This window comes from Aristolochia californica, unplaced genomic scaffold (assembly GCF_029961685.1).
Source record: "Aristolochia californica isolate CCGP_79_NKW_82.1479 unplaced genomic scaffold, dmAriCali1.0.hap1 SCAF_11, whole genome shotgun sequence".
NCBI classification, from domain to species: Eukaryota; Viridiplantae; Streptophyta; class Magnoliopsida; order Piperales; family Aristolochiaceae; genus Aristolochia; species Aristolochia californica.
This window is the reverse complement of record NW_027181782.1, coordinates 34,692,672-34,720,185: the sequence shown is the minus strand read 5'-3', so window position 1 is coordinate 34,720,185 and position 27,514 is coordinate 34,692,672. Positions and strand designations below refer to the sequence as shown.

The 27,514-nt window shown below is 37.7% G+C and overlaps 3 protein-coding genes and 1 pseudogene across 3 annotated transcripts; 2 read left to right on the top strand and 2 right to left on the bottom strand.

The window, feature by feature from the left end:
• The first annotated feature begins 173 nt into the window (after window positions 1–173).
• LOC137943847 (pentatricopeptide repeat-containing protein At5g13770, chloroplastic-like) lies at window positions 174–8,681 on the top strand (annotated as a pseudogene).
• Window positions 8,563–9,664, bottom strand: LOC137944840 (protein OXIDATIVE STRESS 3-like). The gene is made up of 2 exons (XM_068790607.1): window positions 9,250–9,664; window positions 8,563–9,059 (listed from the first exon to the last, which is right to left on the bottom strand). The coding sequence occupies exons 1-2, from the start codon at window positions 9,519–9,521 to the stop codon at window positions 8,741–8,743; spliced, it is 591 nt and encodes a 196-aa protein (XP_068646708.1). The 5' UTR covers window positions 9,522–9,664; the 3' UTR covers window positions 8,563–8,740.
• A 6,108-nt stretch (window positions 9,665–15,772) lies between these two features.
• Window positions 15,773–23,433, top strand: LOC137944061 (polyamine oxidase 5-like). The gene is made up of 10 exons (XM_068789568.1): window positions 15,773–16,206; window positions 17,440–17,555; window positions 20,138–20,226; window positions 20,323–20,436; window positions 20,534–20,621; window positions 20,707–20,792; window positions 20,885–20,987; window positions 21,308–21,405; window positions 22,184–22,613; window positions 22,902–23,433. The coding sequence occupies exons 1-10, from the start codon at window positions 16,167–16,169 to the stop codon at window positions 23,211–23,213; spliced, it is 1,476 nt and encodes a 491-aa protein (XP_068645669.1). The 5' UTR covers window positions 15,773–16,166; the 3' UTR covers window positions 23,214–23,433.
• On the bottom strand, window positions 23,333–25,191 carry LOC137943846 (organic cation/carnitine transporter 1). Its single transcript, XM_068789277.1, has 2 exons — window positions 24,798–25,191; window positions 23,333–24,704 (listed from the first exon to the last, which is right to left on the bottom strand). The coding sequence occupies exons 1-2, from the start codon at window positions 25,189–25,191 to the stop codon at window positions 23,530–23,532; spliced, it is 1,569 nt and encodes a 522-aa protein (XP_068645378.1). The 3' UTR covers window positions 23,333–23,529.
• Between the last annotated feature and the right edge of the window lie 2,323 nt (window positions 25,192–27,514).

Sequence of the window (27,514 nt, the reverse complement as noted above, 5' to 3'; positions counted from 1 at the left end):
CTGAATTGTCGCAATACATTTTCAATGACCTAGAGATAAAATCCATAATTCTAAGCCCAAAAATGAAACTTAAACCATACACCACGTGAAGTAACCTCATAACAGGAATATTAGTCGGTGCACAGGTAACAGTCCTGTGCTTCTTCTTCACCAGAGCCCACAACAATGTGCTGATGGTCTTCGTCTTCCCTGTACCTGGTGGACCCCAAACAAGCTGCACTCCATGCTTATGGTTGCATTTAGCCATTGACAGTGAGTTTGAAATTGCCGTTTTCTGCGATTCGTTCAGCTCGGATTGGAAAAAGTTCTCTACAGGTTGGTCAGAACAGATGTTGCACCTACTCGATCGACAGATAATTGCGGCTTTAGATTTATCTTTTCATATGAGAATCAAAAGACAGAAACTGAAGGGTACAGATTTCTTACCAAAGAATATGTATCCAACACACTCCGAATGATATTCAAGTTTTGCTCGCTATTCAGCGATAACCATGTCTTGTTGTTCGTAGTTATATTGAACAGAAAGACCGCGAACAGAGATGGTCGCTGTCCTTTCTCAACTGCAATCGAGATCGATGCTTTTATTATAATATAGTATTCTGGAAGTATTTCATGGTCGTCGATATTAATGACTGCAGCAAGGGTGAAGGGTCTTCCATTCCTCTCTAAGTCACCCACGGTTCTGGGCCTGACATTTGTCAAAGCTAAAATGTCTCCGCTAGTGGTATGTACCTCTCTTCGTTGCCTGGACCGTCGTTGAGAGGCCTGATACGAACATCATATAACAATTCCTTTGAAGATTTATACGCTTCGACCGATATTACAGTGAAAACTAGGGGTGGCTTTGAACTGAGCCGGTTCGTGAGCCGGCTCAGTTCGGCTCGCGAGCCGGCTCGAAATGAGTCGGATCGATAGGAATCGGTAACGGGATCGAGAGCCAGCGGGGGAGCGGGAGCGGGAGCGGGAGCGAGAGCGAGGGGGGGAAAATTTTTTCCTCACCCCTCATCACCGCCGACCTCTCCTATCGGTTGTTGTCGCCGCCTCTACCGCTGTCGTAGCTGTTCGCCGGCGTCTATACCGCGGTCGCAGCTACTCGCCAGCCACCTCTGTGGCCGTTCGTTCGTTTCTTCCTCTCCTCGCCGTCGCCGTCGACTCCGTCGTGGCCATTATCCCCGACGATAGGTCCTCCCCAGCGCCGTAAACCCCTTCCCTCCGCATCGTCTCGGCGAAAAACCAGAACAAGGGAGAAAAAATCTCCCCCTTCCCTCGCGAGAAGATGATCTCGCACGTGCTATTTCGCACGTGCGAGATCATAAAATAAAAAAATAAAAAAAACTTTTTCCTCTGGAAAAAATTAAAAATAAATTTTATAGAAATAATTTTCTATAAACTATTAGTGTCTCATTTTTTTAAATATTTTTCTAATTGAATTTTTTTATTAAAAATCATATAATTTTTTAAGTAAGATTTTTCGTACCAATATGGGGTAGAAAACTGTATAGAAAATTTTTGAATAGGTATTTAACAGTTGATGTTGTAATACTTTTAGCATGAAACAATTTTCATTGCAATTTTGTGTTTGATATTTTATTTAATTAAAAAATTATCGATAAGTATAATAAAATATTAGATTGATTATTAATTTTTATTTATTTCCCTATAAGAGGCAATAAAAGGTCCATTTAACTTTCCTAAGATAATTTTAAAATATTTCCTGTAATTTTCTAATAAGTCACTAATAGTAATAAGATCTTATTTAAAGGTTTTTTTGGGAATATTTATCATAGGAAAAATATTTTTAGTTTTTCCTATAATATAAATTTTTATCTAGGGGCACTAAGGAGGCCATAATAAATTATGGCCAAATTCAAAAATTACAAAACAAGCTAGACAACAATTGGAGTAAAAAATATTAATATTGGTGTATTTTAATCCATTATTAAAATTCAATTCTTAACCTCCCCTATCATTATATTTTTTAAAAATGTATGCATAATTTTATATATAATTTATTCAAAGCCACCCCTACGTGCGAGATCATAAACAAGGGGAAAAAAAACTCTTTGTCCCTTCCTCATGACTCTTAAATAAATTGAAAAAATATTTTAGTAGAAATACGTTTCTAGAGACTATTAGTGGTTTTTTCAATAAATGTTGAAAAGAAATTTTTAATAGAAATATAGGGACCATTAGTGCCTAATGTTTTTTCAAAATATTTTTCTAATTATAAATTATTTTTAAAAAATCATATAATTTTCCAAGTAAGATTTTCTTGCCAAGATGGGTTAGAAAACCTTATAGAAAAATTTTGAATAAGTATTTGACAGTTGATGATATAATACTTTGAGCATGAGGCAATTTTCATAGCAATTTTGTGTTTTACATTTTATGTGATTAAAAATTTATCGATAAGTATAATAATATATTAGATTAATTATTAATATTTATTTATTTCCTTAGAAAAAGCAATAAGAGGTCCAATCCTAAGAAAAATTTTAAATATTTATTGTAATTTTCTAATAAGTCTGTAATAGTAATAGGATTTTATTTAAAGGATATATAGTTTTTATTTGGGTGATTGTAAATTGATAGTGATATTTTATTTAATTTTGTTGTGTTTGATTATTGTATGGAGTTTATTTATAATGTTATGCAGTGTATGGAATGTTTAGATTATTTTATGGAATGTATAAACAATTTCATGAAGTGTTTATGGAATGTATAGACAATTTTATGGAGTGTTTATGGAGTGTTTATGCAGGTATTATGTATATTGATTATGCCCAATTTTAAGTAAAGGTCATGCCGAATTTTATACAAGTATTATATATATAGATTATGCTCAATTTTAAGTAGAGGTTATGCCCAATCTTATACACATATTATATATATAAGTTATGCCCAATTTTATGTAGAGGTCATTCCCAACTTTATGTAAAATGTATACATAATTTTATATATACTTTATTTTATATATATTTTTTGAAAAATTTAAAATGTATGTTGAAGTTCGAGCTCGGTTCGAACTCGGTGGGCTTGAGTTCGATAACAATTTTAGGTTTGAAACGATGCTCGGCTCGGCTCAAAATATTTAAATCAAGCTCGACTCGAACATAAGTAGGTTCGGGCTCGGCTCGACTCGATGCCACCCCTAGTGAAAACTGCAGCTCGAGAAATCAGCTCTACGTTTGAACATAAACCTGCACGGGTTTCTTCTAGTAGTGGAACCCGAAAAGACTTGAAATAGTGATCGACTGAGGAGAATGTCTTGGGTATCGATTTAACCTGCAACATCGCACGTAATTTTATTTTTCGGGAAGACGAGATAAATTCGAATTATTAATAAAACTGAGGAACCCATTTCGAGCAAACTGCAGCAGCGATATTATCCACATGTGGGGAAATTAATTCGTAGTGGAAAAAGGTTACGCTTGGATCACCTTGTCACTGAAGAGCTTTTAGTTGAAGATATTCTGGGGCGACCACGAAAACATATAATCAATCAAATCTGTCTTAGAGGTCTTCTTCTTGCTTTCTTTACGTCTCTCATCCATGGAGTCAGTTCGAGTTTACTCTCTCTTTCTCTCTCGCAGAAAGGAAAATGAAAAAAAGATGTTGTTAAAGAAGAACAAGCGAAAATAGTGAAGCAAGCAGTTCGCAGAAGGAAACCAGTAGACAACCGAATGTCCTCGGAATGTATATATTCTAGTCCTTCATGGTACCTGCGAGAGAAATTCCCTAGAAAGGAAGCCTCGAGGCTCGAAAGATTGAGGTGCTGCGGCGGCGCAGACATTGGCCGAGAAATCATCAATGCGGTAAAGCTTCCCACTCGCGCCTCATATTTTTTCAGTTCCGAGTTTTGACTTATAAATAACAACCCAGAAATCCTTTTTACAGCACAAAATTTTTCCTTCTTCTTGTAACTTTCCTGAGTCACACTGAAAACCGAAGAGGGTTTAGATTAAGCGTATCAAAAAAAGACTTTTTGACGATAAAGCCATAAAAGTCGATTCAAAACTCGCATTACCAGTGTCTACCAGGGTTTTTCAACACGAACTGTTAAGTAAGATCGGGATTTGCCAGTCAGTGAGTAGACTCAAGAAGGTTTAGATTAAGCGTATCAAAAAAGACTTTTTGACGATAAAGCCATCAAAGTCAATTCAAAACTCGCATTACCAGTGTCTACCAGGGTTTTTCAACACAAACTGTTAAGTAAGATCGGGATTTGCCAATCAGTGAGTAGACTCAAGAGGAGTAGGAAGGGAAGTAATCTTTAGGTGAAGGGAATTTCAATGGGCATCTCTAAATTCCCCAATCCCACCGTGGAATTTCAATAGACATCTATTAATAACATTATCGAAGGCTAATAATCCGCCTCTGAAACTGCAGTGGGTTCAGTCCGAACGGCGACCATGAGTCATCGACAGATCATCCAGTAGCCTGAAAACGGAATCTCTTTGTTCGTCCGGATCACAATTCTCTACCATCCAAACAAAAAATTATTCAATTAGGTTTTACCTTCATTCGGCTGTCTTAATTCATTGTAGTTCATGTGTATGTAATTTCGCCATCCTTTATAATTATTTCTCTCCCCATTTGTAGAAAAAAACCACTAGTTATTGTTCTCCATTGCTGGAATCAGTAAATTGCTTGAACTAAATAGAGTTTTAGCTCGAGATTTATCCTCGTGGTTGAGGATTAAGTGGACCAACTTCAGTCCTTTCGTTGGACCGACCTTGTCCTTGTAAAGCCTGTCGCTCAAGATATCATCCAGCGACCATGAGAGAATCGAATCAAGTAATCTTGCTCCGATGCTTCTTCCGTGTTGGAATCGCTCTTGGTATCCATGGATTCAGAATCAAGCTCAGTCTAACGATCTCTTCCAGCAGCTTGTCGAAAATAAGTTCGATTCTGTTTTCAGAGGCGAATGTACTGCGTTCGTTGGAAATGGAGGGCCGCAAAAATTAATATTGTTGGCAGGAAACGGACGTAATGCGCTTGCAGGAAAAGAAGAGAAATTCGCAGAAGAAGGCCTCAAGCGGTGGAAGGGGAAGCTGAAATTGAATACCTATCATCTTGGGAAATCGAAGAGTTTCTCTCGACGATTTATGAACTCTTGAATTCTAAGAACACGTCGTCTCAGACACAAGCGATCCACCTTGACTCAGATTTCTAGGTGAACCGGTTGATTTCCAAGTCCAACCGAGTTTTAGGGGGAATCCGATAGGCGCAGAACTGGGTTGACAAAAAATCCCGAGTAGGTTCTGTAGGGACGGTTTTTACCAAACCCGACTTAAACTCGACGTGTCCTAATTGAACCACGGGTCTCTCTGATAGACCTGAATCGGTTCATTTTCCCGGCTCTTGGCCAGTCCCTCGCTATTCTGGGTCGAGGGCTGGACCGGCTGGAGTTTACGATAACAACGTTTATGATTATTCAACATTGACCAATTACAGTCTACCCGCCAATTTCTAACGTCTCTCTTGAGCCACGTTTCCCATATTTAGTGGCGGACACGATTTCCCAGCCTTTCAAAGTTCACCTCGGGATAAACCGGACATAAACCCCGGCGTCCGGCGGTTATGGCTATTTCTCCCTCGCGAAATCTAATTCCCTGCCGGAGATCACTCTCCAGGACTAAAATCTCGCTCCCCAGCCTCTCCGTCCCTCCGTGAAGTCGCCCCTTTCTACCCTTCTGCTCGTGTCGATCGTCGTCTCCGCTGCTTGAAGACCCCTCGAATGAGCTCTCTACTGGCGACTGGCATCTCGATTTCGCCCACCCGCAGTATCTGCTCTCAGATCCCATCAACTTCAACCAATCCATACGTGATCTCTGTAAAGACCCACGAACGGAAGCCCTCGCTTATGAGTGCTACCAGAAGGCTAAGAACCATCCGGATTTCCGTCCGGATGAGCTGAACTTGAAGCTTCTCATCAGGAATTCTCTCAAATTTAAGCGTTGGGGATCTCTAGTGGCTATCTCGGAGGATTTTAAGAACTTCCGTGTGTTTCCCGATGTGTCTACCTGCGTGAAAATGGTGAGTCATTGTATAAGGGCGAGGAAGATTAAAGCGTCGGAGAGTTTGCTGCGAGTTTTCGAATTGGAGAGGGAAATGGCCGTGGCGGTGTTTGATTCAGCGATGAGAAGCTACAACAAGCTTCATATGTACTGAAGCACGATTTCGGTGTATGAACAGATCAGAAAGGCGAGGATTTCGCCGGATACCCGGTGTTATCACGGGATAGTGGAAGCTTACTGGAGAACTGAGGATACTGATAATGTGTTTTCTCTGTTCAACGAATTCGAGAGTAGAAAATTCGATTCAGACAATTTTTCCACTTAAGATGTACTGGATGCTGTGTGATTCTTTGGGGAAGTCAGGCCGGCCTCTGGAAGCGCTTGAATTCTTCAGAGCAATGTCAGAAAGGGGTATTCCATACGATTCTTCGTTTTACTGTTCTTTGATCTCCTCTTTCGCGGAGAAGAGGGATGTGAAGCAAGCAGAGAGTCTATTTCTGGAAGCTAAAGAGAAAGCCATGGTGAAAGATCCTGTGATCTTTTTAAATCTGGTTCTGATGTATATAGAAGAAGGGCTGGTAGGTAAGACATGGGAACTGATAAAAACAGATGAATCGCATGAAAATCAGGGTCTCAGACTGCATTTTCTGCGCAGTCATCAATGGCTACGCCAAGAAAAGGGGATTCAAGGCAACAATCAGGGTTTATAACGAACTGATTGCTCTGGGCTGTGAACCAGGGCAAGTGACCTACGCTTCAATCATCATTGTCTACTACAATCGACTGGGGCTCTTCTCTAAAGCAGAGAAGACTTTCCATGAGATGACAGAAAAGGGTTTTGATAAATGCGTTGTGGCCTGCGCTAACAGGGTCTCCATTTACGGCAAACAGGGAAGATTAAGCGATGCGATGAAGCTTGTGGCGAAGATGAAAGAGAGGGGATGCAAGCCTAACGTCTGGGTGTACAATTCCCTGATGGATATGCACGGGAGGGCCATGAATTTGAGGCAGGTGGAGAAGCTGTGGAAGGAGATGAAGCGCGGGAAGGTGGTTCCTGATAAGGTGAGCTACACTAGTATCATCAGTGCCTACAGCAGGGCCAGGGAGTTCAGGCTCAATGGTGGCAGGATTGATCTCACCATGGCAGGGATACTGGTGAATGTGTTCTCCAAGAGTAGTAGGATCGATGAACTGGTTAAGCTTCTTCAGGAGATGAGAGCAGAAGGGACGAGACCGGATGGGAGATTGTACTGGTCAGCCATTAATTGTCTGAAAGACACGGGGCTTCAGGTCCATGTAAACTGGGTGCAGGAGAGCTTTGGGTACTTGAGAAGGGAAGGGTTGGGCGAATTGACACCTCTCTTAGATATAATATTAATGAAAATACTTAAATATTGTTTTTTTAATTATAATAAGGATTTCATTGACAACCATAGTGGAGTTGTTAGATGTTAAGTAAAATAACAATATTTTTAAGACATTTTTATAGCACAAAAATTAATAATAATTAGTAATTTAAAATTTTATTTAAAAAAATTTAAAGTTATTTTTTAATTTTATTATAAATTTTTTTATGATTTTTATAACTTGAAAAGTATATAAAATATTTTTTATATGAACGTATAATTAATCAAATAAAAGAAAAGGATTTTGAACTCGTATTTTTATCTATTATATGAATATTTTTATTTATAATTCTTAAAATGATGTTTACATTCATTTTTAGATTTTATTTTTTATTTATATTTATTTTATAATGAATGACGAAATGAAAATAAATACGAGTTTGAACATATTTAATAATAATGGTAAACCTAACAACTGGAAAAGTCATTCCTTCACAGGGTAGGAGAGGAGGCAGATAGAGATAGCCTCGTCGTCCCTACCCCGCTTCCCTTCCGTTTACAGAGATGACTGGGGAAGGTATTCCCTCCCATTTACAAAGATGATTGGGGAGATCGGAGGGGAGAACCACAACAATAAATTCAATTTCGTAGAAACTTGAACATTTTCGGAGTTAAAATAATTAAAGTCAGCCTGTAAATTTGCTCCCGGAAGAGACTAATATCAAAATTTGACAGACTCTATTCGTTTCTCTGAAAATCTGGGAACTTTTATGTATCCGAGAATCATTAAACAACAATTGCAATCGCAAACATGTTTGCATCTGCAATACATAGTAATCCGCAGAGAAGCCTCTTCAGTCTTTGGAATGTTTGTTTTAACGGACAGATCCATTTGTTTGATCTTATGTAGCGAAAGTTTCCATGAAGTTCATAGCTTCGTGTCCAAAATGATTTCTGGAGGTAAGATTTGGGTCTTCATATTTTGCAGATCAATGAGTTGACATGGATCAGATTTCCTTTTTTTTGTTCCTTGCAAAAGATGAAGGAAGAAAGAAAGAAGAAGGATTTCTATTCACAAATTATCATGTTGCAGAAAGAAGGATGAGCGCGGAATTTTGTTGTTGTTGTTGTTGTTTATCGGTACTGAAACCATCATAAGCAAAAAGAGACTATAAATTCATTTGTACAATGTGAACACTCGGTCTTCTTCAGGTTACATAAGATGGCACCAGAAACAGGTCGATTACAGAGGTTAAAAAACCCGGGTTGTAGGGATGAGCAGTCCTTTCTCGACCAAGGGAATCCTGATTCCTGACCCCTTTCTGCAAGACTACAAAGAGATGGAAGAGATGGCCATGGCGATTTTCTTTTGCTTCAAGCAAACAAAGCCGTTGGGTTAGAAAGATTTGTTGACCTTTGGCGAGGGATTGGAGGTTTGTTGCACAAAAAGCTGTTCCTTTTTGCACCGAGGGAGGAGTAGGAACCCTTTGAAGCCTTCTTGGAGATGGTCCTGGAGGTGGGTTTCGGAGAGAAGGATTTATGATGGCTATCGAGGCCTCCCCCATAGCTCTTACATGATTTCAGCTTCTTCTTGTATGGATTATCTGGTTTGGCCAGATCTTCTACGCATATCACATTCGACAGAGATGTGAAAGATTGGGACTTTCCGTTGAAGAACTTCGAGAGACCCCTCCTGAAAGAACCATGAAGTGCTATCAGAAAAGAAAAAAAATAAAAACAAAAATTTGCAGATGCCTGATAGATTCATCAGACCCAGGAAAAAACACACAACAGGAAAATATCAAATGAAAACCCAGAAGAGAAGAACGAAGAGTTAATGTTTTTTTTTCTTCATCAAAGAAGAAAAAAAATCAGGAACTCACTTGAAGGGAAGTTGTTCCATGAGGGTCGACATCTCGTACAGAGGTCCAGCTGCAACCGCAAGCCGATCCGAGGAAGAAGACGACGACGAGATAGAAGCTGAAGATGCCGACGAGTTTTCATCCTCTGCAAAATCTTCCGACAAAGCGGACGACACCCCAGACTCGCAAGAAAGATCAGACCCGGACGACAAACAGTCCCCGCATTGCTCCTCATCTTCTTCATCCATGATCCCACGGTTGTTTCGTAGGTCGAAAGAAGCCTCCATTCTCATTCCAAGAACCACTCCAGTACCCTGATATCATGCGTCTGAGGCTCAACAAGAAAAACCAAATTAAACCCAGTTATCCTCAACTTTCTATCTCCCCGATCTCATATCCCTTTCCCTACTCGACCTCCGAAAGTTATTCCTAAACGCAGATGACATGGAGTGCAGAACTGCCGGGAGACAGAACCCAATTATATATAAACAAAGATCAACAGGTAATCTCCTTCTGGGGAGGATTAATAACAGGAAGAAAATGTGCGGAAGAAGAAGAAGTCGATGTAAGGATAAATGGAATTAAGAAAGGTGAGGATCAGCGTGGCGATTTATCGAGTAAATTAGAGATTCGGTATTATCCATTTCAGCTTTCTTTGTCTGCCTCCGTACTGGGGAAAAGAGAAGCGGATAAGGCTCCACCTATGAGTTCAACCATATCCAGCTCGTCTCCATTATTTTATTTGTCTTCCTCTTTTCTTTTTTCTTTTCGGGTAAGGTGGGGAAGACGATTCGAAGAAATGGCTGGCTGCTACACCCTCCAAAATTAGGACGGATTTATTATTTTTATTTTAAATAAACACAATTTTTTTGTAAAGAATTATTCTTTTATTAAATTATCTTAATTTATATTTCATGGTATCATATTAATAAAATAAATTATAATTTTTAGAAGGAAATTTTTATTTATTTTTTATTTAGTACTTAATAAAATAATCTTGTGTTAAAAAGATTAATGGTTTTTAATAGGTATTTTTACAATTAAAATAAAATATGAAATTGATTAGATTATAATAAAATAAATAAATATGTAAAAAACTTACTAATTTTTAATATAGATGGTACTTTTAAGCCAATATTAAATTAAACCAACTTAAATCAAAACCGACCATGCCACTAACTTGAATAATTAATTAATTTGTACACCGACTACAAAAAAATGGCTTAATGGGTTACATTGACTTAATAAACAAAGGCTCATAAGCATGAACCTCTTATTAATCCATTCTAAATTACATTTAATCTATGTTGACCGCTTTGACCAATCCTGAAGCAAGAAAATCCATATAATATTATGATTTATATTAATTTAATTTAAAATCCAATCAACTTATACTCTAATATTTATATAAATATAAGTTTAAAGTGTATTTATGTTAATAAAAATATATTATTTTTTTATTTTTTTATACAAGTTTTACAAGTCTGAAAAAAATCTTCTCGCTAAAAATTACTGAAGATATAAAAACAAATTCTTGTATCAATCGAAAATGAAATATTTTTAAAAATATTTTTTTTATTTTTCTTATAATAACACAATATATTCCTTGTCAATTATCACCCAATTTTTTTTTTTTTTTTTAAAGTAACACAAATTCATAAAAGTGAGCCCATGTTGAGTTTCCTAAGAGTAGTGGGACCCTTGGGATGTGTAAGGTGGCAAGATGTGGTTCTTAGAAAGGGGAGGTCAGCTGAGATGACGATGATTATGTCTGATGTCTGTTTGCCTTCAAGACCAGACCTCTTTCCTTCCCTGCCACATTTCTTCACACCTCTCGCTCCATCCTTATCCCTTTCCATGCATTAGTGCGTGACTGCGACCGACAGGCGCAGCGATTAATGGACATTCTGTCTGGGCTTTTAAGTCTTCGTATTGTGGGACCCATTTAGATTTCGAACCTAATCCTTGATGGGCCTTTTATTGACACGTGGACCCGGTTACCCACCCAACCGAACTTTAATTTTTTGTTGTTGGGTGGAGGAGAGCTAAGATTTTAGTTTTTTTTTCTTTATAATTATTATTAGATTTTGTTGCTAATTTTTCATTTGATTTTTGTTTTAAGTTGTGTTTTATTTTCAAATAATAGCTAATTAAATTAGCAAATTTCAAACCTAATTATTTATTTTATTATTTTTAAAAATATTAAATGTAATTTTTTCATATTGTGTTTTTTTAGTTTTTTATTTTTAAAATAGTTACTTAAATTACCAAATATTAATTGTTGAATAAATTTACTTGATTATTTGATTAAAATAATTTTAATTTAAAAAAAATGGTTTCCATGATAAAAGAAAAAGGGGAAAAATTGAGAATAATAGAGAGAATTTGGGTTGATATTTTTACTTATTATTTATTTAAAATAAATATGAAACGTGAATTCTTACTGATATAAACATTTATTTGTTTACCTACATGCGACATATAATCTAATAAATACGAGCAAATCACGTTAAAATTTAGCTACCTAATTACATGTCATGCTTTATTGAGGCTTTTCTTGAGACAACTAAAAATTGAATTACAATCACTTAAAACGTTGTATTCCACATATAATATTATAGTTAAAATCTATTGGGCTATTGATATTTATAGAACTCTTAATAAATGATAACAAATAATTATATTTATTATATTTAATAAATTATAAATAAAATAAAAAGGACACAATTTTAGTAGGAAGATAAAACTTAAAAAGAAAGAAAATTAAATGATTTTTTCCCCTCATAGGTAAGTCAGTGCTATTTTCTCTCGTACGTAAGTTAGTGCTTATTTTCTCCCATTCGAAGGACCAATGCAAACAAAAAATCATGCATGCTAAGTTGGTTTCTCTCATTATATATAAGTTGTTTTTGTTCAATTCATCCCTATTTTTCTCTCTCACCTTTGTCTGTGTTTCATTTTGTTTCTATTCAATCTTTGTTTATGTTTATTTTTTTTTTAAATTATGTAACCTTTGCCTTTTCTTGTACATAAGCTAGCATAGTTTTCCACCCATTCTATGACTAGGGTAGACTAAAAAGTACTGATGCTCATAGAAGATGACTCTGTAGTCGTGTGTCGACAAAGTCATGGGCTCCATGCGAAGTTGTAAAACTATACTTTGATGATAAGATATAGTAAAGAAATGCGATAGATAGTTGCAACTTGCAACACTCACCCGAATGTTGTTCTTAAAAGCAGTACATTTATTTATTTCATTATAAATAAATTATTTTTTGTTCAATTCATCCTGAAGTGTTTTGTCTTTTTCATTTTGTTATTGCTACTATATGTTCGTGTTTCATTTTGTTTTTATTTGCTCTTTATTTGTGTTTTATCTGAACTACGAAACATGAAACATAAGAATTTGAAGTTTATTTTGTAATTATTGTTTATAACGTAAGAAAGTGAAGAGGAAAAAGCAGAAGATCATGCAAAATTACAATTGGAAGAGCAAATTTATAAGGGAGATCTGCTTGAATTGTTTTAAAGATTTAAAACTTTGTTTATTTGTATTGGTTAATTGGTTTGGTTAAACTAGGGTTTATCAAGTTGTGTTGGTTTAAAATAATAAATGCTCTTATTACCAGGATTTAACACACTAGACTGATTAGTGTGCACCTTTGATATTGTTAGCAAAAAACAATAAGAAAATATCAACTATCTAGTACTAGCATTTTTGTACACATCTAAGATCCCTAAACCTGAAACCCAAAAACCCTAAACTTAAACCTAACACCCAAAACTTGGAGAAGATGAAGTCTATGCAATTGGCTCTTAAGGATGAGATGCGTTGATTCTTTGCACAAATGAAGACTTAGGGTCAATCATCGTCAGATCTTCTCTTGGATCTACCCTCAAAATTTTTATAGTTTTTTATACAATTTGTATATTGTTTTTGCATACATTGTACATTTTTTTCTATTTGTAAATTTTTTGTTTCCATATATTTTTGTATATTTTTTATAATAAATTTGATTGTAACTAGTTTTTATATTTTGTTCACATTTTTTTTATTTTCATCCTAATAGTGCAAAAAATAATTTGAAGCATCAAAATTAATAAAATCTTTAAAAGACATTTTTTTTCGTCAAAATTCTAAAATTGTTGTTGGAAAAACAATTAAAATTTTAAAATGGTTTAAAGAAATTCAGTGAAAGAAGTCATCAACTTTATGGTAGCGAATTGGGATACTCGCTAGAAGTGTTCGAATCCTATGCCAAAAGAAAATCCCTATTACTTGGGAGAGTTCGAATTATATCCCAACGAAATGGGAACTTCGTTGGCATAGCTCAAATTCTATGCTAGCGAAATTGGAAATTAGATGGCATAGTTTGAATTCTATGCTAAAGAAATTGGAAATTCGCTACCACATACAAATTCTCTACCAAAAAAATTAAAATTTGTTGACATGGATCCAAATCCTCGACCAACAATTTTTAAAAATTCATTGTCTTTGTTTTCAAACTATGTGAACGAATTTCAAATTTTGTTGGAACAAAGTTTACTAACGGGGAATCGAGACCACAAATTGTTCTAATGAACTTTTTGCTGGCATAAATTTTGCCAATGATTTTTGTACAAGTTTGAATTTCACGCTCTCTCTCCCTTTGTCTCTGCGTCTACCTTTTCTCTCTTAGAGATGTTAAATTGATTATTGAAAATTGTGGGACTCCTCATAGGAGGTAGAGGTGTTTCATGGTGGCACATCGAGATTCAATGGAAGGTTTGATTCAATGCTGTTGAACTTGGTTTATTTCTGGTCAATGCAATAATCTAAATATTGTTGTTGATCATTCACTAACTATTGTTTTGATAGTTGGACGTAGCAAGATGTAAAAACGAAGAACAAGAAACATTATAAAAAAACTTGAGAACCAACAAAAACGAAGTTTCATGTAAGAGAAATGCATCAAAAGCAAAGAGAAATAAGGAAGGATGTGTAATTGGTAAAGGAAAATAGATGAAATATTTTTTAGAATCTTGAAGATTGATTAGTTTTTTTACCATGATATCTATTATTCATAATTCCTATTTTTATTTTTTTCTTGTAAATAACAGTTTACTTCAACAAATCGATTAAATACACGAAAACTAGTTTTACGAAATGAATATATCTAGTGTAAAGGTTAAAAAAAAATAAAAAATAAAAAATAAAAATTAAATGATTTTCTCCTATAAAACACTTTTCAATTTCTAAAATTATATAAGTGCTATTTTCTCTAATTATGTCCTCCATTTGAGGGTCAAGGTAGACTAAAAATCATAGGTGGGTAGAAAAGGACGAATCCTTGTGTCTTGATCTCTACATATGTTATAGTCCTGGGTTAAGTAATTAACTTTTCGCTACCTATCAGGTCGGTCTTTTGGGTAGTAGTGGCTAGGCACTTAACATTTGGTATCAGAGTAGGCGCTACGTCGTGAGTTTAACTCCCGGCGTGGGCGATCACGTTGACCCAGATTTCGGTGACCATGTAATAGTGGACTGTGTCGCTAGTGTTAAATCGTTGTGGTCATCGGCTCGTGAAGGTGGGTATGATGTTATGGTCTTGGGTTATAAGTACTTGGCTTTTCGCTACCTACCAGGCTGGTCTTTTAGGTAGTATTGGTTAAGTACTTAACAACATAGTTGTGGTTAAAATTTACTTTGATGATGATAACATCATAAAAAAAGTGTGGCTGATGGTTATGACTTACAAATTTCACAAAAAGATCATCCTTACTAGTAATATGTCAGCTCTTCTCGATATAAATCAGTGTTTTTATTTCATTCTATTCTCTTCAATCTCTATTTATCTTTCATTTTGTTTCTATTTGATATATTTTTGTGTTTCATACAATCTCTAAAGTATGAAGCACAATTATGACTAGGAATATTTGCACAAAAGCAACAACAAGAAAAAGGATCATATCGATAGCAGCTCTAGGAGGTATAATAGGATTTGGTGAATATATTGAATAAAAGAGACATTTCAGATGATAAGGAGGGGCTTTTATGTATATATATATATATATATATATATATATATATATATATATGTGACATATATTGAATAAAAGAGACATTTCAGATGATAAGGATATATAGGATATATATCTGGAACCTATATACCAGCACTGCACTTGACCAATCACTCGGCTGGGTGTGAACCCCGATTGACAGGGTGCACGGATTCGCTGGACCCCAACCACGAACGCCGTTCCCAATCACATCTAAGCCTGTCGCGGTCTCCCATCTAGTTGTCAATTGGCCTCCTAAGTCGGCCGGTCTCTTCCTGATACCCGATCAAATAAATGCCCACCGGTAGACCCGTCCAATATTCCCATGTATGCAACACTCCAGCTGTCAAGAATCGATCAGAGTCGCCAACCAGTAACTACCCCTCTGTGGACCCGACCATAGACAGCCAAGAACCAGCTTCGCACGGGGAGCAATTGCGGGGGCGGCGCCCGCCTCGTCTATTTTAATCTCTGTGCGCGCTATTCCATTTGGGAACGCTTTCGTTTTCGTCAATGTGAGTTGTCATTGCCTCAGGTCGAAGACCTAAATGATCTGAAAGATCGAAAAGATCGAAGAGATCCTGGCTGGAGAATTCCGAGAGCACGCTTCGAATCTCGTCGTTTCGTCGATCGATCTATCGATCGGGCTCTTTGCTCTGGTTTCGCTTCGTTGTTGTTGCGATCCGTCGGCGTTTCTTTCTTTCTCTGTTTTGATTGCTGATCGTCTTTCTGGTTTTCACGTATGAGCTGGTTTGATAAGCTACGTTGTTCGTCGAATTCCAGCCACTTCATCGTTGGGCTTCTGATTTTTATTCTTTATGATTCCTTTCAATTAATTTCGAATTTTATTCTTCCTATAAAACCGTAAAAGTGTTGTGTGATCGGTTCGTGTCTGAGGCATGGAGCCCAAGGATTCAGGCTGTGCGGATTCGATGGACGGTGAGTGGAATTCGAGCTTCTCTTCTCTTCTCTTATTGTTATGTTGCTTATATTTTTTGAGAGGAATGATATTCGCTTCTTGCCCGCTGGGGGAGTTCTGCTTTTTTTTGGTTCGAAACGTGATCATGAAGATGTACATTGTTGTTAATATCTGATTTAAAGTTGTGTGTAGAGATGAAATTTGTGGAATATAATCTTTTGCTTCCTATTTTGACGAAGATGGTTTCTGTGTTTCTTTTTACGGCTTAGTCCTGGTACTGACTCTGTTTTTGCTTGCCCTTATTCACATTTTTGTGTTTGTTTACACTAGGTTTTCTGGGTACCACCAAAAAAACTTATTCTTTCAGTCAAAATTTGTTACTTTTTTTTTTTTTAATTTCTCTGCCATCTGGGTAAGATATACCGTTTGTAGATTCTAGTTGTCTCAAGCATTAGGAAGCCTAAGGACTAAGACAATGGCTTGTTGTTCATTACTACATCTATCTGGTCTATCTTTGTGAAATGAAGGGAGATGATTACGAAGACCAAACTGAAGGGAGACAAAATGGAAAATTAACTTGTCACTCTCCGACTATAAAAAAATGGAAACCTTATATTTGTCTGAAGAAATTCGAGCACTAATTTGATAGAAAGAGCACAAAAGAAGAAGCAGAAGGAAGAACAAAAGAAATAGGAGAAAGAGAATGTTCTCTATTGAATTGAATGAATACAAGGTTTGAGAAACTTCTTATTTATAGATCAGAGACTGGAGCAATATCTTCAAAAACTCTTGTGGGACTAACATTGGATGTTCCCTAGCTTGCAAGGCAAACCAAGCTTTGGATTCTTCTAGATCCTTGGCTGAGTTGGAGTCCTCATCCCTACAAAATGGGGAGGAGGTTGTCCCCTAAAAGATTGAAGTTGGGCACCACCTTCTCCCCTATTTTCTAGGTGGCATCAACTCTTTCTCTTAATTACAACACTTGCTACTCTTCCTCATTTATTACATGAATACCACTCAAATTACATGAGGAAAAAAAATAAAATAATACATATCTTCAACCTAAAAATGGGAAACCTTATATCTATGCTCTTCAAAAACCTAGAAAAGAAACAAGAGCAGTAGTTGACAACTGGTTCTGCATGTGGTACTGGCGGAAGTTACAATCTTTAAAGTTACTATACAGCTGTCTTGTGTGTCAACAATTATATCTCTGTTCTGGTCTTGATTTTGAAAAACTTTCACATACGCAGGTCCTTTTCTTTCACATTTTGAGATGATACGAACAACACCCCCTTCAGTCATAGTGGTTGGTGGAGGAGTTTCTGGGATCTCAGCTGCTCGTATACTTTCAGATGCCTCCTGTAAGGTAATTTTTCTATTACAGACTTCCCTTCACAGATTTGATCACATGAACTTATGAACTTGTCCGTCCTATAATTAAGTGTTGCTTGTATAGAGAAGTTCATGCTTAGGTTAATAAATTAAACATTTCTGTAGTGTGTGATTTTTTTCTTATGGAAAAGCATGATTGTATTTCAGCCCAAAGTCCTATTGAGAGAAAAAGAAAAGAAAAAGAAAAAGCCCAAAGTCAAAAACTTCAATGTAAAGCTAGGAATGGTGCTCCCTAACAATGAGAGATTGAAGATTGACCCTTTCCTTTGCTAAAGAAGTACAATTAGCCAATCAATGAAAATGAATCTAGCAAGAAAACCAATCCAGTGCAAGTCCCTAAATCATGTAAAAAATGTAGCACTAATTCTTCAGGGGATCCAAGTCTTTCTTACACCAACTGATCAGCACTTCAGAATCTCCTCAGCCATGACCAAACCACCAATGGAGGTGTGGTAGATTCTGCTGTCATGAAGGAAAGCATGAAGCTCAGCTGCTGCGACTTGACACTTCTAAGAGGGCTAGCAAAGGAGGCAAGAATAGGCTTGTTATGTAACTGAATAGCTGCACCAAAAACCAGCTGACCCTAGGTAACCAAGTGTGCAGTCACCAAAGTTCAACTTACTAAACCCTGAAGAGGCAGGGACCAGGCCATATTGTCTTTATGCTTAGGGACAGTGAGATTAGCCACAAACTTCCAATTACTCAATGACGCCACCATGGAAACTTGAATTCCTTGCAAGTGCTAACTAATTGAATGATTTGAAGCAAAATTTTCTCACTGATACTACCAAAGGTGCACATCCTGCCATTAAAATGCCTAGACTTCTTTCCAGCCATAAGCCCCATGGGATGTGAGCAAGAAAGGCATGCTGCAGGATCTTCCCAATCTTAGAAGAGGGGTGAAAGTACTTTGCCCAATGAAATATCTGAAAGTCAGGAGGGGGTAAAGGCATAAACTGAACTTCACCTGGAGGCTCTGCACACCCTAAGAGAGGGAGCAATGGAATGATAGATGATTAATTGATTTTCTCAAAGGAACTACAACTTGCAAAGGGGGCTGAAAAAAGTTAAGAAGAGAGAGTTGAAGAGAGAGTTGAAGAGGGAGAGAAGGTGGAGACTAGTGAGAGTGAAAAAAGTAATCCACATTAGGGGACGTGCAGCACCCGCCCCCCCCCCCCCCCCCCCCCCCCCCCCCTAAACTTCTATTTATAATTAGAGTTGGGTAAAATTATAAAAATACCCTTACTTAAGTGTAAACCCTAATCTCTCTATATCTCCTATTCTGCATGTCCTCTTTACATAAAACCTGGTCCATAGATGTAGTTGGACATATAGAAGATTACATCAGGACATTGTTGTGCTCAGGGAGAGTCCTGGTCTTTCGAATACCGGTGGTTATGCTTGCTGATTTTATTGGAGTTCGATTGTGATTTCGATTTCGGAGTTTCCGTTTTGGTTGCTATTGCGTTCACACGACTTGGATTATTGTTATCGGAATTTACTGGCATGGTCGGAAATCTATCATCTGCTCGTTGAATACCAGGGTTATGCTCGTGGAATTCTGGTGGTGTTTGATAGTGATTCAACGGGAGCTTTTCCGTTTTTATCTCTATTGTATTTTCGCATAGTTGATTACTGCCATCGGAGACGTCTCAGCTCTATCGGAAATACAATGTCTGATCCAGGTTGGTTCGTTCCTATCGATTTTCGGCCGTGAAGGTTTTTCCTTTCTTCCATCTGCTTGATAATATTTTATTATTGCTGTCGGGTTACATCATCGTTCCTGTCGATTTTCGGCCCTGAAGGTTTTTCGTTTCTTCCCTCTGCTTGAAAATATTTTACTATTGCTGTCGGGTTACATCATTTGGTATCAGAGCAGGCACCACGTTGTGGGTTCGAATTCCGGAGGGGGCGATCTAGAGTGGGCTGCTAGAGCAGGCTACTAGAGTGAGCCGCCGTGAACATCGGCTCATAACGGCGGGAGTATTGTTATGATCCTGGGGTTAAGTACTTGACTTTCCGCTACCTAACAGGTCGGTCTTTTGGGTAGTATTGGCTAGGTGCTTAACAAACATGTAAATAAATATAAGTTAAAATAACCAAAATACCCCTTCACTTATTTTTCAATAGGGGCTATATACAACAGTACCACGCTTGTGGAGAATGGAGAGTTTTTCCATGCAAGGTGCTCCAAACAAAGAAAAAGGCCTTAGGAGGCACATTAAGAACCCAAGCAAGAGAGGCCACAGTTGGCTAGTATAACCAGCCTTGTGCTCCATGTGGGCTTACATTGAATATTTTCACTAAGGATTATAAAAAAGGAGCCTAATAGAACCCTATATTACTTTTTTTTTTTTTTGAAAAGGATGTATATATCAAGAGAGAAAAATACAGAGGTCAAGGGAGCAAAACCCTAACAACAAGAGATTGAAGGGATGCTCCCTGCTTGGCAAGTACATATAGAACCCTATATTACTTTTTCGCTATAAAGAGTAACATGGAGCCATTATCATATTTCTGTTATTATTTCTTTACTTCTTAGCACCACTATTGCAGGTAGTTTTATTGGAATCTCGTGATAGACTTGGTGGTCGTGTGAACACTGACTACTCATTTGGTTTTCCAGTAGACATGGGAGCTTCATGGCAAGTCTTGTTTTTCTGTCACACATTTTGTCTTTTTAGATGTGCATACTGAAGTTTGTCCCAGTTAATAAATTTCTTTATGTATTCAACATTTAGGCTTCATGGTGTTTGCAATGAAAATTCCTTGGCTCCACTTATTCGTGCTCTGGGGCTGACTATGTATCGTACTAGTGGTGACAACTCTGTCTTATATGATCATGACTTGGAGAGGTTGTTCATGACATAGTAATTTCTAATAAAGCTTCTGTAAAGTTCTTGACCACTCAATATAATCTATCTTATTCTTATAAGATGTTGTTTTCTTCAGTTATGCACTTTTTGATATGGATGGCCATCAAGTGACTCAGCAGCTAGTCATTGAAGTTGGGGACGTATTCAAGAGAATTCTCAAAGAGGTATATTCATTCACCTTAAAAAACTTTAATCAAGTTCTTTCCTCAGCATTTCATGGTACTATACTATGGTTATTGGGCTTTGCAGACAGAGAAAGTGCGGGATGAGCATACTAAAGACATGTCTATTCTCCAAGCTATTTCAATTGTTCTGGAAAAGCAACCTGATTTAAGGTCCACACAGCTCTGGTTTGAATGAGGAGCCTGACATTTTTCTACTATGCATACAAGCAGAACTTGTTTTTTATTTGTTTTAGGCTCTGCAGGCAAGAAGGCTTGTCTCATGAAGTACTGCAGTGGTTTATTTGTAGAATGGAAGCCTGGTTTGCTGCTGATGCGGATATGATATCTTTGAAAAGCTGGGATCAGGTAACAATTTCTCTTAAGTTTTTAGCTCTTTTTTTTTTTTTAGGAAGAATGATAAAAAGGAGAGTACAATAGGGCCGCCGATATGGCTTAGTACATAAATACAAGCAAAGTGCTTAAAGTAAAAGAATTTAGTTTTCTGTTCTTTATTAAATTCCTATTTGACATTTTTTAAATAACCAGCTCTCGGTTGTCTGATGGTTCTGTATTATTCCTGTTCATATTAAAATGGTGAACAATTGTACAACACTTAACTTGGGGAAAGTTATTCTAGAATGAAGAGTTTTTCACTAAGACTGATCACCACGATGCTTGTGAAACAGGAGGCTGTTCTTTCAGGTGGCCATGGGTTAATGGTCGAAGGATACCATCCTGTAATAAAAGCTCTTTCAAAGGATCTTGACATACGCCTAAACCACAGGTATTCTTGCACAGAGGTAACCTTTCCTATGTTATGAATTGTGTTGTACGTTTGACAATGATACCTTCCTTATATAAGCTTATTGTTAGAGACATAGAAAAAGTATAGTTGTTTAGGAATTATGGTGTTACTGTAAGTATCTGTCTAATTATGGATGTATGTTTTGTATTCAATTTATTAGTTGCTAGAATTCAGAATGTTAGTATGTTTCTTATTCTAAATGTGTTTCTAAGTTAAATTCTTATATTTAGAAAGTCAAAGTATGTAAGTTTTGAGACCTATTTATTTTCCAAGTATTTTAGCTTTCTTTAAAACTTCTACTAATAGTTTAGTTAAGGAGGTGCGTTGGTCTTTTTAAAAATTATGGAGATACTTTCTTTTCTTTTCTCTTTCTTCTCTATCTTTTTCCTGTCTTACTCTCTTATGTTTTACATGTCTTCAGCTAGGTTGTCTGTTTAAGCCATCACGTGAGAGGGAGTGTAGGCCAATAAAAAGTCCCCCAATCTATAATTGTATGGGCACCACGTCCAATCTAGTTGTTTGAAATAAGAGTTATTAGTGTATGAGAAAGCAATCCCACAATGGTTTGGGTTTGATGAAATCCTATTCTTGGTTGGAAAGAGTTATCTTGACTTTGGCTAGTCATTTTGAGACGGATTTGGATGCCATTTTAACATGTTTTGAGGTCAACAATTTTTTTTTTGTAACGTTGTTTATCTTTCTTGTTCCACAAACTATTTGGACTAATGCCATACCATTTCAATTGTAATATTTCTAGGGTCAAGAAAATTGCTCAGTGGTATAATAGAGTCATCATCACCGTTGAAGATGGGACAGAATTTATTGCTGATGCTGCCATAGTTACAGTACCTATAGGGGTTCTCAAAGCGAATCTGATCAAGTTTGAGCCTGAGTTACCTGAGTGGAAGGTTGCTGCTATATCTGAAATGGGTGTAGGCTACGAGAATAAGATTGCTCTCTGCTTCGACACAGTTTTTTGGCCAAATGTGGAATTGTTAGGAATTGTTGCTCCCACATCTTATGCATGTGGTTATTTTCTCAATCTTCACAAAGCAACAGGCCATCCAGTCCTTGTTTATATGGCTGCTGGAAGGTTTGCATATGATATGGAGAAGTTATCTGATGAGGCAGCCGCTAACTTTGCTATGTTGCAACTCAAGAAAATGTTTCCTGGTGCTACAGTTCCTGTAAGTGTCCCTTTTTTTTCTTTTTCTGCTTGCTTACCTATATTTTATTAGTGTTTTGTTGCATATAAATGGTAGTCAAAACCACTATTATAAAGCGTGCTGGACCCTTCTTTGGTTTGATGGTGTGGAAAAATACAAACACATCAGATGCCATCTGTGGTGTCTCATCTACCCTGTATCTATGCATGGTTATTTCACAATTTACCTGAACTATCTTTCCTGAGGCATGTTGATGCTTAAAGCATGATCCTGCACACATGACGAATTGATCATTAACTTGTTATGCAGGTCAAATATCTGGTTTCTCGCTGGGGAACGGACCCAGATGCGCTAGGTTCCTACTCCTATGATTTAGTTGGAATGCCCACAGATTTATATGAGAAGCTTAGGACTCCTGTTGGTAATCTTTTCTTTGGAGGTGAGGCTGTAAGCGCAGATCATGCAGGGTCTGTCCATGGAGCTTACTCAGCTGGAATTCTTGCTGCAGAAGATTGCATGAAATGTTTGCTACAAAGAAATGGCATTTTGGATCTGGTCTCCCTTGTCTCTAGACAAGAAAAACTGGATATAACATTCCCCCTTCGCATCTCTAGAATGTAACTGCAATTTGGCAGAAATCAACTAACTTTCACTAAAGAAAAAGTGGGAAGTCCTCTTAAATTGCAGATCATTTGAGTTATTTGAAAATTTAAATGCTCTATACTTTTGACAATTGAATTAGATCATGTATTGGATGGATCATTTGATGTGTTCTACAATTTTCAATCTGGGTGAGAGAGAAAACCCACAAGGCAGTATTATACCGGGCTAGATGCACTATTTACAATAGATTTTCTTCACACATAACGGTTTTTTTTTTTTTTTTTTTTGGCTTATCCAGTGATCCAGCGAGTCAGTGGAGAAGAGACTGCTTGTTTTATTTCCCCAGTTCAATCTCTGGATCGGAAACTGGATTCAGTTGCTCTTCTTTCTCTTGCTGCTCCAAGGTGTCATACAGCGGAGCATTTCGGGTTTCTGGCAACCAAAAGGAGAGGAGCCCACTGAAAATAGCTAGGATCCCAAATACAACAAATGAAATATTAGGGCTCAAGCGTCCCAAAACCACCAGATTCGGCGCAATGGCTGCTCCCAGCATCAGTGCCTGTCGAAGCATCGAAACTGCGATGTTCCTCAAATTCGTAGGGAAAAGTTCGACGCAGTAAATATACATGACGTCGAATGCAGTCGACGCTGCCATGAACCCAATGGATTCCCATGTTAACTGCGCCCAGTTTCCCTTTGATTTGGACTTCTTACCAGAGGCAAAGATAATGCAGAGAACACTTGAAATTCCAGCAATATAAGCTGACATGGAGAAGAGTGGCCTCCTATCTGTGAAGCTCAGCAGCACACTTCCGATGAACACGGCAGGAATCTCCATTAACGCATTCAGAGCTACTGAGAAGTAAAGATCGAAGTTCAGGTTCTCTACATTAAGCTGAATACCATAATAGACGAACCCAATTCCAAACCCTGCAGCCATAACGTTGATCACCCTTTTGGTAGCCCATGGCTTAGACCATAAGCTTTCCTTCAAATCCTCGCTCTGTTTCTTCTCAGAAGGGGTCGAAACAGCTAAATTTACTGGCAGTGCCTTTCCGTTTTGCTTTGCATATTTGTTCAATACTTCCATTGCTTCACCTGATCTTCCTTTTAGTGCAAGCCATCGTGGGGATTCTGAGACGAAAGGGAGGATCAGAAGAGAATAGACAAGCGGGAGAAGAGAGATGAGTTTGTATAGAGTTCTCCAGGAGTGTCTGGTTGGATAAGCCATTAAAGGTAGGGAGAGGAAGCCGACTGTGAAGAAGAAGAAGCCATACTGGCCAACCTGTCCTCTTTTTTTCCGTCCTACAGCTTCTGTAGTGAGGACAAGGCAGCAGATTCCTATGCCTGATCGGGCAAATCCGTTGGAGAAGCGGAGGAGAGCGTAGACCCATAAGTTCGGTGCAAGAGATGTTAAATAAGCAGTAATGGAGGTGAGAAGACATGAGAAAAGAACAGTCTTCTTCCGTCCTAAATACAGATCAGCCAGGCGGCCATGAACTGCGGAACCTGCAAAACAGAGTCGCTTCTCTTTTGAGCACAGGAAATCTCATTAACGATATTATGGCAATTCAAAGGCCGAAACCCAAACAGAAGACGTACCGACGAGTGAGCCGAGGAAGAACAGGGACGCAGGAATTCCAGCCCTGAACTTGTGGTCACATATGAGGTTCCACTCTGCTACGGTAGAGCTGTCCTTCCCTCCGATCCATTCCCAACTCTCTGGATTGAGTTCACAAAATGACTTGCTGGACGAACAAGACGAGTCGAGACATCTCCATGATGGCTGCTTGTCGCTGAATATTGTGACCAGGGTGTTCTGCGAATCGAACATCCAAGCCAGTGAAACCAAGAATGCATGTAAGAGTTGTGAGAACCCAAACGAACCCACGTACTCTTCTATGATCTCGTCCACAGATAACTCCACTTTACCGTCTCCTTCTCTTTCTCCTAATCCCTTACCTCGCCCAACCAATATTTCTGCCTCAGCTTCCATTTTCTTTCAGAATAAGGCTTGTCTTCGTCTGAGAGTCTATTTATAGGACAGCCAATGCCCATTTTGTGGCTATCAATCCCTTTTTGCATTAATGGCCTGTTTTAGATGATAGTATCAAAGAGCAACTAAAAGGAGAACTTTACAAGCAGAAAATAATGCAGTCGCTGCCTTGCTTTGTTTGCCACCTTATGTGGCTTGCGTTTTATAACTTGATTGTGGTTTGTGACGTCGGAAAACACTTCTGATCTTCATTTCATCCTTGCAAGGAGCGGACAGGGCAACAGCCAGTGCTGAACCAGCATGCAGGCATGGCCATCGGTTTTAGAGGGATAATGTTGAAAGTGCTCGGAAAGAGACTCCACCAATGATGCTGAGGTAGACTGCATGGAGGATATTTATTAATTATTTGGAGTGTTTGTTAACCTAAGCAAGACATTTAGGCAACTGCGTCCCTCTGGTGCTTGCTTTGTCACGCAGAGGCCATGGAGAGGATTCTTGAAGGAAGAGGAGTCAGAGAGACGTTGACAACTCTCCAATCTTAACAAAATTCAGTGTGGTGCACCTCCCCGGCCACAAGAACAGTTATGGTTATCTGATACGACACCTGGTAGGGGTGGCTTCGAACCGAGCCGGCTCACGAGCGGCTTGAGTTCGGCTCGGTATCTCTCGAGCTCGAGAACCAAAATCGGCTCGTTTGAGTTAACGAACCGAGCTCGACCGAATCAAGGTTCGGCTCGAAAGCTCGCGAGCCAGCTCGTTAACGGGAGAGTCGTGGGATCGGGATCGGCAGTGGGATCGGGAGCGAGAGCGGGGGAAAGAGGGGGGAGGGGGGAGCGGGAGGACGCCGAACCCCTTCCGTCCGCCGCTTTGGCCGCCACTGTCGCCATCGACAGCTCCTCACCGGCCATTGCATCCCCTTCCCTCCGATTTCTTCCTCTTCCTCCGATTTCTTTGCCTCCTCTGTTTCCGTCGCTGACGGCAGGTCCTCGTCGGCGCCACGCCTTCGCTCTGCGTCGTCTCGGCGGAAAACCAGAGTGAGAGTCGACGATGGAGAAATAATTTCGCTCCTCGACCAAAGTTGGGAGAAATAATTTTTCTCCCCTCCCACCAAACGATTTCGCACGTGTGAGATCTAATGGACGATTTCACACGTGTGAGATCTAAACCGACGATTTCGCATGTGTGAGATTATAAACAAGTAAAAAAAAAAACTCTTTTGTCCTTTCCTCGTCGCTCTTCAAAAAATTAAAAAAAATACATTTTAGTAGAAATACGTTTCTAGAGATTATTAGTGGTTTTTTCAATAATTATTGAAAAGACATTTTTAGTAGAAATATAGGGACCATTAGTGGCTCATGTTTTTTGGAAACATTTTTCTGATTAGAAATTTTTATTAAAAAATCATATAATTTTCTAAGTAAAATTTTTTGCCAAGATGGGCTAGAAAACCATATAGAAAAATTTTGAATAAGTATTTAACAGTTGATGCTATAATACTTTTAGTATGAGACAATTTTCATAGCAATTTTATGTTTAACATTTTATTTGATTAACAATTTATCGATAAGTATAGTAATATATTAGATTGATTATTAATTTTTATTTATTTCCCTAAAAGTGGCAATAAGAGGTCCATTTAATTTTCCTAAGAAAATTTTAAAATATTTTTAGTAATTTTCTAGTAAGTCTCTAATAGTAATATGATTTTATTTAAAGGTTTTTTTTGAAAATGTGTATCCTAGGAAAAACATTTCTAGTTTTTCCTAGAATATAAATTTTCAATCAAGGCACCAAGGAGGCCATAGTAAATTCATGGCCAGATTCAAAAATTACAAAATAAGCTAGACAACATTTGGGGTAAAAAAGATTAATATTGGTGGGTTCTAATCTATTATCAAGATTCAATCCCGAACCTCCCCTATCATTTTTTTTTAAATATATGCATAATTTTATAGATAATTTATTTGACATATATTTTATGTAGAGTTTTAAATGTAGGTTAACCTCGAACTCGGCTAGAGCTCGAGCTCAAACTCGAACTCGGTTAAAATTTTTAGTCTCGAGCTCGATTAAAATTTATAGTTTGTAAATTTATAATAGATTTATAGTTTTTATTTGGGTGATTGTAAATTGAAAGTGATATTTTATTTAATTTTGTTGTGTTTGATTATTGTATGGAGTTTATTCATAATGTTATGCAGTGTATGGAGTGTTTAGATTATTTTATGGAGTGTATAAATAATTTCATGGAATGTTTATGCAAGTATTATGTATATAGATTATGCTCAATTTTAAGTAGATGTTATGCCGAATTTTATATAGG